The 14,511-nt window shown below is 35.3% G+C and overlaps 1 protein-coding gene across 1 annotated transcript in view; it reads right to left on the reverse strand.

Annotated features, from left to right (window-relative positions):
• The window catches only part of LOC136261981 (adhesion G protein-coupled receptor L3-like), a 60,025-nt gene that overhangs the window by 21,454 nt on the left and 24,060 nt on the right, over positions 1 to 14,511 (reverse strand). The window contains exons 7-22 of the mRNA XM_066056088.1: positions 13,843 to 14,121; positions 13,675 to 13,779; positions 13,529 to 13,623; positions 13,336 to 13,484; positions 13,236 to 13,284; positions 13,112 to 13,180; positions 5,350 to 5,467; positions 5,142 to 5,297; positions 4,170 to 4,242; positions 4,007 to 4,112; positions 3,900 to 3,949; positions 3,725 to 3,848; positions 1,661 to 1,767; positions 1,144 to 1,255; positions 937 to 1,093; positions 208 to 274 (exon numbers count right to left, since the gene is read on the reverse strand). Coding sequence (XP_065912160.1) covers positions 208 to 274; positions 937 to 1,093; positions 1,144 to 1,255; positions 1,661 to 1,767; positions 3,725 to 3,848; positions 3,900 to 3,949; positions 4,007 to 4,112; positions 4,170 to 4,242; positions 5,142 to 5,297; positions 5,350 to 5,467; positions 13,112 to 13,180; positions 13,236 to 13,284; positions 13,336 to 13,484; positions 13,529 to 13,623; positions 13,675 to 13,779; positions 13,843 to 14,121 — 1,816 coding nt within the window. The remainder of the gene's footprint in view (positions 1 to 207; positions 275 to 936; positions 1,094 to 1,143; positions 1,256 to 1,660; positions 1,768 to 3,724; positions 3,849 to 3,899; positions 3,950 to 4,006; positions 4,113 to 4,169; positions 4,243 to 5,141; positions 5,298 to 5,349; positions 5,468 to 13,111; positions 13,181 to 13,235; positions 13,285 to 13,335; positions 13,485 to 13,528; positions 13,624 to 13,674; positions 13,780 to 13,842; positions 14,122 to 14,511) is intronic.

The following is a 14,511-nucleotide window of genomic DNA, read 5'->3' on the forward strand; positions in this document are numbered from 1 at the left end:
ACCAGTTTCGAATAAGTGAAGTGTGAGGAAATCTAGCAAATTATTTAGTACTGACAGTAATAACCACACTGAAACTTGACTATATACTTCAGTCAGTATGCTACAGCTGTAGTTATTTGAAATAGCCAACTGATAGTAAGACTGTAAACCGAATGTCATGAAAATTACTGAAGAAGTGTACATATACAAGCACCATTACAAACTTACTATTCCTCAGTCCCATAGTGGCCATGTGCTAACCCAACAGCAGTGGATACAATAGGAACTGGAATACCTGTATGCAACAATATATCAATGCACTCTAGATTTCCACATTCGGAAGGCCATGAAAATTTTATTAGTATTCAGAGTTTAAATACTGCTCTCTAATTTACCAGAAAACAGAGTTATATGGCATATAAGAAGGTTTGAAATCTTTAGTGAATTAGTATTTTGTAGTTATTTGGGGTAATTACTTATAGAATCAACCTGGCAAATAAAGTTTGGTGAACATAGTTTGATTTTCCACATTCTCCAAAGATATGTATTAATTACAACAAACATTCACTACTTTTAATCTGTGCTTTGTTTAGGCATAAAGCTATTATGCTCAAAAAAATTAAGCATTATGCTTTTGAGCAGTACTCAAAAATAGCCAATTAGCTATTATGCTTTTGAGAGACAGCTATTATCCCCAAAATTATAACATCAGCTTTAGCCAATAATGTCAGTTGTTTCGCTGCTTCAATAAAGTCTTTTATCTTTTAACTGGTTGCTATATTAGAGTATTCCATTATGTGACTGCTTTATTAGAGTAGTGTAATTGTATAAGCATATGATTCTTGATTCCACCTATTATTTCTGAATTACTCTAGCATAATTGCTGCATCACTACCATTAACAGACATATAAAGCTACTGCAATAATGGCTAGACACAAAGTTACATGTATCCTTACCCCATCCCAGTAATAGAAATATCCAACGCTTATTAGTGATTAATGAGCTGAACACCTTCACTAACAACAGATAAATCATTATTCCTTCACACATCATCCAGGTAAACACAGCAGTGAAGAAGTAGTGTAGCAAGATAGCCACAATAGTACAGGCAATCTGGGAACGTTTATAAAATAACCAGTACATGAAGGAAGGAGTGAACTCACATCGCTTTCTGTAGCTGTTTCAATTCCAGCCAGGAAAGTAGTGTAACCCAACAAAAGTGCAATGGATAAATTGAAGTGGACAAAATTGTGCAAGTCTTTGAGTAGTACTTTCCTATTTAAAAAAACCAAACATTACACATGCCTGTATAAACACAAGCAGTTTACTACTGTATGTAGATCCATAGAGTACATACAGTACATACATGTACTAGTTAAGAAACAAGACATTGTTAATGATATTTGATTACACAATAATGTCCTAGAAATCAATCTTTCATTATTAAAATTTGTGTGTTTTGACTACTTTACAGGTATCTATTACAGAGCAAGAAATTAAGGACTAAAAATATTATCCTTCTTTTGGGCTGTGGAGGAGAAATCCTAGTAGTAATTTGCTTGTAAATATGTCAGATGAAAGTTCACCTCAGAGTTCTATAATGATTAGTGAACATCCAATAAACATTGGAGCCCCACAATGTATTCATACTGCATAATAAAATTAATATTAATGCCTTACCAAAATCCTAGAAGTATGGCAACGGTGATTACCAGACAAACCACTGAAATGCTACAACCAATATACGTTGTAATGGAGAGAGCTTTCAATTCCTTTTCTGAAATATTCTATGTTATAAATAAACAATATAAACTACATTACAACAATATTGTTTACCATAATGACAAGAACGTTCAATGAAAGATAAAATTGATGAATTTGACCAAGAGTTCATAATAAATGTATTTATTTGGGGAGATTGTCTAAAGTAACACCTCGATCTGTTAACAAAACAAAGGCTTAATCTCATCAACACCAATCAAAACAGTTTTCTATTATTGGTAGAGGTGTTAATATGATCAAAGGTGAACTTTACACAGAGTGTTTGTACAGGCCATACTGGTAGTTAGATACTATCCCCTATATGAACTCTTGATTTGACAAATCAGTTAAATTTATCAATGTTTACTTCAACAAACGTCCATAAGTGCCTTTAAAGTAAGTGTTTAGATTGACGATTTCTTGATTTTCGTCAACATGTAATAGTCAAAGCGCTAATGAAGTGTGAATTTTCTTCTGTCAAAATTTCCTATCATATAAAGAACGCCTAACACAATTAATTTTAGCTGTGCAAATTCAAACAGTTATATGAATAGGCTTTATACACATCTTTTAAGGCTGTTGGATATGCTTTAGGGACCTGCTGCTTGTGTTGGCATAATAACGAGCATAATAGGGTGCCTGAAAGCATTGAGCATAATAGGCAGAACACTTTGCTTTACCATAAATTCTCATTTATCAAAACACTTATCACAGAAAGACTGATATACTCTAATAGAACAGTCAGTAACTCAAAATAATCAGGTAGCTGACTGTTCTATTAGAGTATGTTGATCTTTTCTGTGACATGCATTTTGACAAGCAAGGATTTACAGTCTGTGCTTCAGCCACTTACTATATTTCCTTTAAAGTTTACTAGAAAAACATGGAAACTCAGGTATATAAATAGTCTTTATAAATATCTTTTAAGGCTATTGGATATGCTTTAAGGACCTGCCGATTGTGCTGGCATAATAATGAGCATAATTTGAACCTAATAGGCAAACTTTTGAGCAGTGCAGCATACCATAATAGGTAAAATAATGAGCATAATTGGCAGGTTCCTAATTTACTTACTTTGCTATATATCACTCTATAAATGAATACATTCTACTGTATGTAACACACTGTATACCCTAAGTGTGCAGTCACTTTTGACTACAAAATGTATTTTATTACTAATCACTCTCAGCACATAACCTGGCTATTACATGCATCTATTCTGAAAACTGACCATATAACAATTTTAAAGTACACCTGTATGCATACACTAGTTAAAGCACTGCCGTGAGTGCAATATGAAAAATAGCATGAGGGCATGGGTGAGAGACTAATACAGCATGAGATGAAAGCAAATGCTGTATTCAGCTCCAGTGTGCTATTTTTCATATTGTACAAGTGTGGCAGTGTTTTAACTGCTTTCTGGTTATCTTTGTCACTGTTGACTCAAACTGCATTGACTTTCAGCCATCAGACAATCGGTATACAATTTTAGTCATAAATCAAACAGATAGCATTGTTTCAGTTACTTCTGGTGATTTAAATTGGTATGCACATGATCAACAGTGCTGTATTATCCATTCAGTGCTGTATAGAAATAACAGCAATCATTTTTGTTTGATTTTCACCCATGCAAGTGCTTTAAATAATAGGATGATATAATTGCATCAAGGGGAATTTTCAAGGGAATAATATCAATAAAAGACAGACTAAGCATTTGTACATAAAACAATAGCCGTCAGTAGACAGACTATTTTAGAGGATAAATATGTAATTTTTGCAACTGTATAAAACCTGTGATCCTATAGCACATATATTATGTATTAATAAAACATTCTAGTCACATAATACAGTGAATATTATTTTTTGCATGTTTTGTATGCCCAGAGTACTGCTAAAAAGCACCACTATGAGCTGATTACAGCCCTCCTTAAAACTCATAAAATATCGACAGAAGTGTATATAGATGGTTTCTGTTTAACAAACCTGATGAGCATTTGTCACATCAACTAACACAGCAAAGCTGGTCAGATGTGTAGAGAGACATTTGATATGAGTATCGTAGGATTGCTCTACTGTAACTCCTTCAGTACTCCAACCTCCACCATCACTGTGTGAGTATATACGTATACTAGCTAGCAGTAGACACTAACATGCTAACCTTTCTTCAAAAAATCCACAAAAGAAATTTTGATTTTTTCCATCATTTTTCTGCAATGTGTGTTGTGCAAACACAATATTATTTAGTGTACTATTCTTTTGACTCACTGTGACTTGAAAATTTAATTCAATAGGATCATCTGTAAATGATCCATCCCCTATTAGCTGAGTGGACAGAATCACTCCAGCTATGCCAACACTATCCTTTGTGTAACTGCAATATTGTAGCAGTATATTATGTAACAAAACAAAAAAAAATTGTATTCTGTACTTGATAGTATTGTTGGGTAGTAATACTGATAATGTTTGATATATAACACTACCAACTGCTACTGATCCATCCTCTGGAAGTAAAAAAAATGTTACAGTGATACATACAATGAGACAGATATGTAGTGTAGACAGATATGCAGTCATCATCTAATGTGTGGCTCAGTGTCTCGGGTCAAACATGATCACTGATACCAACAAAATTTATAGGCAGTATAAGTTATTTCTGTTGTCAAAAGATGCATACAAATATAGTACAAGTCACCATAATTTAACAGTACAGTAATTATGTGTTTCTACCTACCAAAACAGCCATACACATTTAAACTTACCTTTGTCCTTGGTGTCCCATTTTTTCTTAACTGTATACCACATGTAGATGTTAAATAAATTTACAGGAAATGCATCATTGGCTTATTGTGTTGACTACTATGTTTATAAGGGAAATCACTCAAAATTTCTGTAATGATAATTATAGAGGTGCTTTATGTACTGTTCTTTGTTTGTAACATTTTAGACTAGCTGAAATGAGCACAATATGACCATTTCACTTTTATTAAGTGATAGTTGTGGCACGCATTCAGATGTGAAATGATGTATCTAGTGCCAGACCTATGTGCTGGTTCATGAGTCATAAATTCAAGGTACAGTGTAACTGTAAAAAATCATAGAAATAATTTATGAAACAAGGAAGGTCACACACACACACCTGCAGCTGTACCAGTGGACATTTGATCCCTATGGTTTTGCTAATTTCCACAGGTACAGGTGTAGGTGTAGGCAACCTCCTTTTATTTTCATAGTTTGTATTGTTCTGATCATTAAAGTATTTACCTTTATCTTTCACTTGTTACAAAACACAATTGCTATTGCAGAAAACAATTCTTGTGATTACAAGTAGTTAGTTGATTATTATAAAACATACATCATGACTGTTACAACTCATTACAAAGCCATATACAAGTCTACTTACGTGATGATACACTGTTATTTGCTATTAGACTAGCAGGAATTACAATGGAGGCTAATGGTACTCCAAATGCATCAACAAAACTGGTATTGGCCACAGTATCACTTGCAGGAAACTGGATGTCTGAGAACCTATCTGTCTGTACCCTAGTGGATAGGACTAACACACACACACACATACAACATTACACAAAACGCATGTCATTCTGTACCTATATTATCTCGTACAATATCCACATCCTTAACATTTAGTGACACTGTATGATTAGCCAACTGCAAGCTGAACTGTTCTGCATTGCCCAACAACTGCTGACTACTTGTATTATTTATCTACACCACAAAATGAGAAGCACAAAATCATACAGTACAATAGTACTGTAAAGTAGGGACCACAAAGGGGTAGGCATGGCCAAGTAATGACTGTGATGATAGGTTAATTGCAAATATTTAAATAATGACAGTTCAGGTGAATTTGGTGCTGAAACGTGGAGAAGGCAATATAAAATCACCTGAATTTTTGTTATTTTTGCCATATACCTACCATCACAGTCATTTCTCACACACACCCTGGGTTTTTGGGGGCTGCACCCCTTTTCCACAGCTTGGCTGTTTTTGTAGATATATCCATACCAAACTGGCAAAGGTATAAAAAAGAAAGTGGTTTTTAAAAGATGGCAAAGTTGTCAATCAAAGGTGGCAGCCAGGAAATAGTTGCAATGACACTAATACATATGTAAATTACAGCCACCATTAAAATTCTTTAGTGTTAACATCATTGCAGCCATTTCTCCTTTGATTTCACAACTTTCTAGCCTAAGCATGTACATATTTTGAAAGCAGCGCCTTGGTTGCTTTGGGCATAAATCCTCTTAGTCTGGTAGACAGCAAGGCGAAGTTTGCAAAATGGTCTATAGTTTATTTTAATGCACTTTTGGATTGTCCTGTACACCTAAAACAATATTCCACCTGCTGGACAGGTGTCAGCCTTGGGCATTTTGCCATAGCAACCGAAGTTTAATTAGCTGCATGGCAACCATACAAATTTCACAAAATAGCTTCTGTGGGTTTCAGTTTACCCAAAATTGTTTGATAACCTGACCAATTAACAAATCTGAGGTATTACAATTAATGTCAGAAACTAACTGAATAATTAAATAGTCCCATAAACCCCTGAAGGCATCATTATGCATACTGTAGTTATGTATGTCTCAATAACTGTCATAGATCCTGCAGGCACAAACTACATCCTGTCACACAACAGGACATATCTCAGTACTGGAATAAAATATTTGCATTCTGCTACTTGTATTATACAACCAATCAATTGCTTAATACCTGCTTAAATTTTCAAAGCTATAGCCCATTGGTACATTAAGTTATGGGCAATTAAACTTCAAAAAGTAGGCAAATTTTATGTTCTCACTTTCCCTATATTCACAGGCCCAGTCACATTTGCTCCCTTGACTTTCTTTAGTCTGCTTACTTAAAAATGTTTGTATCACCTTAAGCTATACTATATTGGTTACCATTACTTTTAGACTTGAGAGTACACAGTTTTCTGATAGGAAATTTAATTCTGGCCTTTTCTTTTTGAATGCTTCTAAACCATTATGATAGAATCAAGTGTCTCAGTGATAATGATTTGCCTCTTTTTGGTTTTGCTGGTGTAGAAAAGCTCAGTTAAAACACCCTTAAGTCCATGAAGTGCAAACAATTTATCAGGTGCAGTATTACAAAATGTTCCATAACATTGGTACTAAAGATAAAATTTGAGTTTTATTCATAAAAGTTAATGCACGTGCATGCATGTAGATCATCAAATGTAACCTCAAAAACTAGTACTTGCTATATACATGCGGAATATGTCACAAAGCACTCAGTATACAGTGAATAACATATGTGTGTTCTTCATCTATGCTTATTAACTGCCTGGTGTTTAGATTCTTCACACCTGTTCCACTATCATCTAGCTCACCTAGCTTATTTCAAGAAATAATGGAAGTTATGATAGTGGAAATTATGCCTTATTTGGGGCATCATATGTGGTATCCATGCAATACAGTAGCTGCCTCTTGTACCCCTTATATACCCTGAAATGTGGATACCGTGATAACCAGAATATGATTTTGTCTAAGGTCCCATTAGTATAAAACACACATACAATTAAGCCTCTGAGATCAGGACAACTCTCCAATAAAAACAGTATAGTGGGGTCTCAGAATAGTATTGTGAGAGCCTCTAGCTATATTTTATATAACTAGAGGCTCTCACAATACTATTCTGAAGTCTCTGAGATCAGGGCAACTTTCCAATAAGAACAGTATAGTGGAGTCTTAAGGTGTCCAGAATAGTGTTGTGAGAGCCTCTAGCTATATTTTATATAGGATACACACACACGTATGTATGACTGTGTGCTACCTCTTAATCAATATTTTTACATACAGTAAATAGATCATTGTACTGAAGTTATGTCTGTTCTCAATCACTTCTGCTCAATCACTTCTGTCTGTACCTTTTGTTATTTTCACACAAATGGCCATCAAATCAAATTCTTTAAGGTGTGCTGTTCTCCTACACTTACATGCTGCTCCTCTTGCATGAGAATTTTGGTAACCTTACAATTTGGTATGCAAGAGAGAACTTTCAATGATATAAAAGTGCTCAATTCACTAGCCATTTTGTGACCAAATTTGCAAGAAAGGTCTTCCACACACCAAATTTTACCACTTTAATGGTTCATAACTTAATTTAGATTTGAAATAAGTTGCTGATTGAAAATTTGCCAGCTGTAAACCATAACATGGAGCATTGGAAGAAGAAAATTTTCAGAAACAAAGTTATTCATACAATTGGCAATTGTGTGTGGAAGACACAAATCCAGCCTTTAAGAGCATTCATCACATTATATTGCACAAACAAAATTAGACTTAAAAGTCTTTCCTGCTCCCACCTATTTGCTCCACTAATGATTTCTTCTATTGGCATTTATCAATACCATATATTGGGGTCGGCAACAGCCTGCCATATGTATGTGTGTGGCACACATATGCAGTACAAATTTGGCTTTACAAATAATTCATAATAGTGCATGCTGAGTGCACACATGTACCTACATACAGCCGGTGTTCTATGAAATGCAATGATAGACAGGGACAGTGCTTGGTTACAACAAATCCAATACAGTCAAGCTGTGCAAAGGGTGCAGTGGTACTACAACTGTATCATTCAGAGACAGCTATAAACTAAAAGTAAAAAGTATTGGTCTAGCTGAAATTTTAATTATTGGAGCAATCTTTTGGTGATTTACTTCACAGTTTAGCTATTCTGTCTGTAGCTTGGCTATTTTGGCATGGATCCCATCATTTACTACTTTACATGTGCTCTATTCAAGGAAGAAAGTCAAGCTGATGTTGAAAATGGAACTTAGACAATAATATATCTAAAATCATGCAGTGATCCAGTTGGACAGGTTTCATTGTATAGTTGAATATCAGAAGTATTGCACAATCACAAATGCAATAAAATACCAGTAAAGCAAACAGGCATAATACGGAATGTGACCAAAGGAATCAAATGAAACTTGGTGTATAACTTTGACTCATAATGCACTGTCTTTGCACCAATTTTGAAGAAATTTGAAAAGAGTGGATTAACATTTTAATTCTTTGATAATTTAGCATGGAATGACCAAAATACTAGAATTTCCTGAGTTAATATCCCAATTTTCCCAATGCTGACGGTGGTCCAGCAGGTGGTTTTGAGTAGTCCATAGTATGGAGAAATATTTTGTGAGATAAAATAAACTATAGACCATATTGCAAGGTTCAGCCAAAAAAGCCACTTATTCTACCGGTCTATCTACAAATATCTATTTTTATTTATTTTATTTATTTATTAATGCTTTACAGCACAAATTCTGAAGGTCTGTAGGACACCTGGTCCTACAGCCTGCTCAAAGACTTTAGTTACTTAGACTTTAGCTACTTAAGGTGTGTTTGAAAAGTTGGAGAAAGGAGAAAAAATCCATGACTGGACCTAGGTAGCCTCGAACCTGCAGCCATCCGATTTACACTTGAACGCTTACAGGAGTCTACCAGGTGGTCAGGATGTTTTCTCCTTGTTATTTTCATGTAATTATACCCATAGGAATTCTAGAGAGTAACTCATTATCTCTAAGTACCCCAAGTAGAACCAAATGGACACTAGTTTCTTTATTAAAGACACAGTTTTTTGCATGGGCACATTGGTAGCCTAGCTCAAGCAATATCACATATTACTTCTTGGGAGACTACACATTGTTAGACCACAACAAGTTTGATACTGAAATTTCCCAAGTAAAAATCATGCAAGAAAAGCAAAAGTAATCAGAACACACTTAAATAAACTAGTCTGTTATTGTGCCCCTGGGTATCCATGGCCTGACCACAAATTGGAATGCTACAGGTATGATGAAAGACATGTAACAATTAACAGTATATTGGTATAAGGTTTTCAACTCACAGCAGTTGTACTTAACTATGTTAGCAAAATGTATAAGAAACCTATATCAAGAAGTGTTTGGTTTGATTGTGGGTTTCGGTTTATGCTATAATTTTGCAGTGATGATATGGTCACATTTGCATCAAGTTAAATTATGCTGAGCATGTCACAAACCTAACCATGTTTACCAAAATTTTGGGATCTAGGTAGGGTGGTTTATTCTCTGTGAGTGTACTCATTGCAGTGTGGAAAGTGCCATACCAAAGTGGCAAGCAGTTCACTTAAGCTAAGTATAGGCAAATCACAATAAAAACTTATTGTGGGAGTTTCATTAACTCATGCCGAAGTATAGGAACTAAATTTCAACTATGTAATATACAGTATATCTGCAGGTATAGGCAACCTCACTTTGTTTTACTACTTCTAATCTATTCCATTGTTTTACTACTTTGTTTGCTACTTTTTCATCCATAATCCTAAAGATTCACTGCTACAAGGTCTCTTAAAGGATGGAGGGACATGCAATCACAACTTGTTCATTTGACATTAACAGTTACATACACCTCACTGCCTTGAGGTACAGTGTAATGCTTTTACAATTTTGGAATCACTTAAAAAATAGAACGGTGTACTTTTTGAAATACGTAAGTTGATCAAATTAATTCTGGTGATTTTGATGTCTTTCATTATATATATGTTCATACAGGTAATAGACATTAATTTCTGTACAGATATTGTTATTATTGCTTAAATTAAGCACTTAACTTATAACATTGCCTTACTGTAACATGATACCACTTAAAATAAGAAGTTATGTTTGCACTGAGAGCATTTCGCCATCTCTTTTATGAAAAAGAAATTTGATGTTAGAATCTCAGAATTTGTGTACAGTATATAGTTACTGTAAGACACAGGCTGATGGAAGCTAGAAAAATTAGACTAAGCCTCATGAATAGACCCTTGATGTGAGTTTGTACAACTTGAAAACTCATAGCTATAAGACAACAACAATAAAGCCATTTCATACAGTGCAACAACAATAAAAGCATCAGAAGTTTCAAACCTGGTTTGTTTTCACTGAAGAGGTCTGTGCATGTACAATATTTAGACACGGCAAGATATAATAATTTAAACTCAGATATATAGAATTAACATACACACTCATTGATCCCTAACTCTGTTCACTAACTGCATCCCAATGCGTACATACAACTCCCATCAAAGCTGCACATCATAGAAGAAAATAGCTAACCACTTCTGCATATAACTTTAGGGACAAGATTCAACAATTGTCAGTGTCACTATAATGGTCAACGTTCTTTGTGCTAGCATTGCTGCTGCTTCCATAGTATCAACTGCTGCTGCTACTGTTTTAGCTGCAACTTCTTTAACTTCTGCCACATGCTTCGTTAGCTGATATGCTGCTAATGCTGTTGTTATAGCAGCTGCTGCGTTAGCTGCAACAGCTACTGCTTTATCTGCAGCAGCTACTGCTTAGTTGCAGCAGTTCCTGTTTTCGCTACAACAGCTACTACTTTAGTTGCAACAGCTACTGATTAGCTGCTACAGCTGCTGCTTTTGCTGCAACAGGCTACTGATTAGCTGCAACTGCTGCTGCTTTACTGCAGCAGCTACTGCTTAGCTGCAGCAGTTACTGCTTTTGCTGCAACAGCTACTGAATCGAGTACTGATTAGCTGCAACAACTGCTGCTTTATCTGCAACAGCTACTGCAGTTCCTGCTTTTGCTACAACAGCTACTGCTTTAGCTGCAGCAGCTAATGAACAGCTACTGCTTTTAGCTGCAGCAGCTACTATTTTACTGTAGTTGAAATTTCTTTATCTACACTATACTTTTTAGCTTATGCCACTACTGCCGTTTTTATAGCTGCAATTACTTTAGTTGCTATAGCCAACTACTTCTTTAGCTACAGCCACAGCAAGCTGCTATAGCTGCAGCTTCGTTAGCTGCTGTTTTAGCTGGTGCTAATGTACAGCAATTTCTTAGCTGGAGTTTCTTTTGCTGTTGTATAGCAGCTCCTGCTGCTTGTACTACTTAAATTTAGGTGCAACTTATTTTAGCTGTTGCTATTGCTGCTGCTTCAGCTGCTGTCGAATCAACTACTGTTGCTACTACTTAACTACTACTTTACCTATTGTTGTTTAGCTTTGTAGTTTGCTGCATTGCTGCTGATTTAATTTCTTATGCTTTTGCTGCTACTATTAAAGTTGCTTTAGCTGCTGCATTTATAAATTATATGCTACAGTGAAACCACGCTTAGTAGCCACTTCATTAATAAGACCACCTTGTTATAGTGGCCAGGTCTAGAAAGTCCAGATGTATCTTCCATACTATTCCCATTGATTTCATTTTTGTTAATAGCGCCACCTCGTTAAAAATGCCAGTGGCCGCTTAATGGGGCCACCTTTGGGACCCACAATAAGTGACCCTAGTAGTGAGGTGGTCTTATTATTGAAAGCCTCTTTAATCAGGCTATAAACAAAGTGGCTGTATATAAAGGTTTCCAACAAATCAACACCTGGTAATAGCTGCTGTAACAGCTATATTTGTATACTACAGGTTTCATCATAATGTACAGATAGGATTATTCATTACTTGAGGCATATTGGCTGCTAAAAGCATGAAGCACATTGCTGAAACTATTGGCATAGCTTTTGGCAGGTTTTACCATACATAGAAAGGAATCTACAAAAAAAATTATACAATAGCCAGAAAATTGAAGCTTTTTTGTGTATGGATAATATTATGAGAGTCTTTGAGTCTCTTGGAAATTTTCTCAGGTTCCATAAGCTGTAAGCTATTTTCATTGTGTTTTTTAGTTTTAATTTGCAAGCCACTTCTTGCTATTATCATGAAAGTTACTTGCAAGATGTGTCTTGCTATTCACAAGGTAAGATAGTATCTTGAAAGTTACTTGCAAGATATGTCTTGCTAAGATGTTTGTATGCAAGTTACTTGAAAGATTGCTTCAAGATAAATGAAACATGACAAAGTCTTGAAAGATACTTGAAAGACATTTCTGATGGGGTTGATTGCCTGAAAACATGGTCTCTAAATCCGCAGTGCCACGCTCATGTCCAATTCCAATAGTGACCACGTTCTGAGGCGATACGAAACACAGTAAATATGCTCCTGTAACACTGACAATGCATGGGCATTTAAATGGCTAGTAACAGCTGTAATTAGAGGGAGGTGTAATGGTTTGTTTTTAGTAATTGACATTTGACAATACATTTCTTGTTTGCAGGCAACTGTCAACTCAATGTACAATAATGAGTTGTAGTCTAAATAAGTTAGGTGTCAAGAACCAATGGGTTCTACAACCCTCAGGGCGCTACAGCACAGGGCCTTCAGCTTTCTAAATCTCATAGAACCGACGTCTAAGTATTATTTATAGGTGTAATATTGGCTAGCTTTTGGAGGAAAAATTTAACAGAAGGTTGATCATCAAAAGTTTATGCAACTAGCAACTTACATTTAGCAGGTCATGCCAACCGATGATGTTTCTAGTATCAAGGATATTGCTGAACACACTAGCAGTGTCCTAACAAATCAACATGATAGTTAATGATATTACCAATATAACATCAACTACATGCCTCGACAAATTCTTCAGAATCCAATATAGCTGTCTGTGTTGAAGTCATCCTTAGAACAATAAATTATGACTTATATTATTACTAAGTGATATTTACTAACAATAGCAGTGATCCTACAATGTTATTTGTGCTCTGAATGTCCAGTGGTAAAATTGATGTGTTCTTGGTTGGTCGTGTAAGCATAGCCAAGTTACTTGCCACATTAATAGTATCATCAACAGTGGATGGGGCTGTACTAAGCACTACGGTCTGTAGGTTTTCAGTGTAAATACTTAACACAATCAAATACGTACCTTATACAACAAACTAAGATAGGCTGCACTTTGACAATTTGCTACATCGATGGATTGCCATATACTGTCACTGTCACACAACCGAGTAGCACTTGCTACATTACAAATATAAGCACTAGAGACACATATGCAACTTTTTAACATACAAGTAGGTGAACACTCCACAACTGCTATAGTGTCAGCCTGAGTGCTAGGCCAGTTAAGCCCATAATCAGTATCAGTCTCCATCATGCAAAACATAGTACTTGCATCTATAATATACGTATGTAGTATAAAAATACTGTAGTGTTAATATTTCATGTTAACCCACTTACTAAAGATAGTCACTGTGGCAATGTTGGAGTAACTACTACCACTATCATTAGTAGCAACACATATGTAGTTATCAGTATCTACTGGTAGTGGATTATTAATAGTGAGAATAGAAGTATTTACTCCATTAGCATTAGATAGTATACTACCATGCTGTCTCTGCCAGTTGTAGGATGTTGCTCCATCTGCCTCACACGTTAGTGACACAATACTGGTACTACCATCTAACACTAGTGTAATACTTGTTGGATGAACTGTGATTATGGGTAAGTACACAGGGACTGCAGATGAGATATACACAGAAAATAATACAACAGATTATGCAAGCAAAATCATTAAAACAATGAGCAGGTTTAGATGTAAACTTAATTTATGATATCCTGGCACCGATCTTTATTTTGATGCAGGTTGCAAAAAGTAAACAAACAAGTACAAGGAGTTTTATGTTCGATTAGGGTTCATGGAGGTAAAAAGTAGTGAAACAATGAAGGTCCCCTATACCTTCAGATTATACTAGTTGAGATTTTAGTCATGGCTATAGACTGAAGTAAAGGGATTAAATGTCCACTAGTATTAAGGCTGAGCATTTTAGCAATGTATGTGACTGGATTTTTGGAAAACGTCACAAATTACACATTACAAGTTTCGAGATAATGGTTTTAAAGAATTCA

This window comes from Dysidea avara, chromosome 7 (genome assembly GCF_963678975.1).
Source record: "Dysidea avara chromosome 7, odDysAvar1.4, whole genome shotgun sequence".
Lineage (NCBI taxonomy): Eukaryota > Metazoa > Porifera > Demospongiae > Dictyoceratida > Dysideidae > Dysidea > Dysidea avara.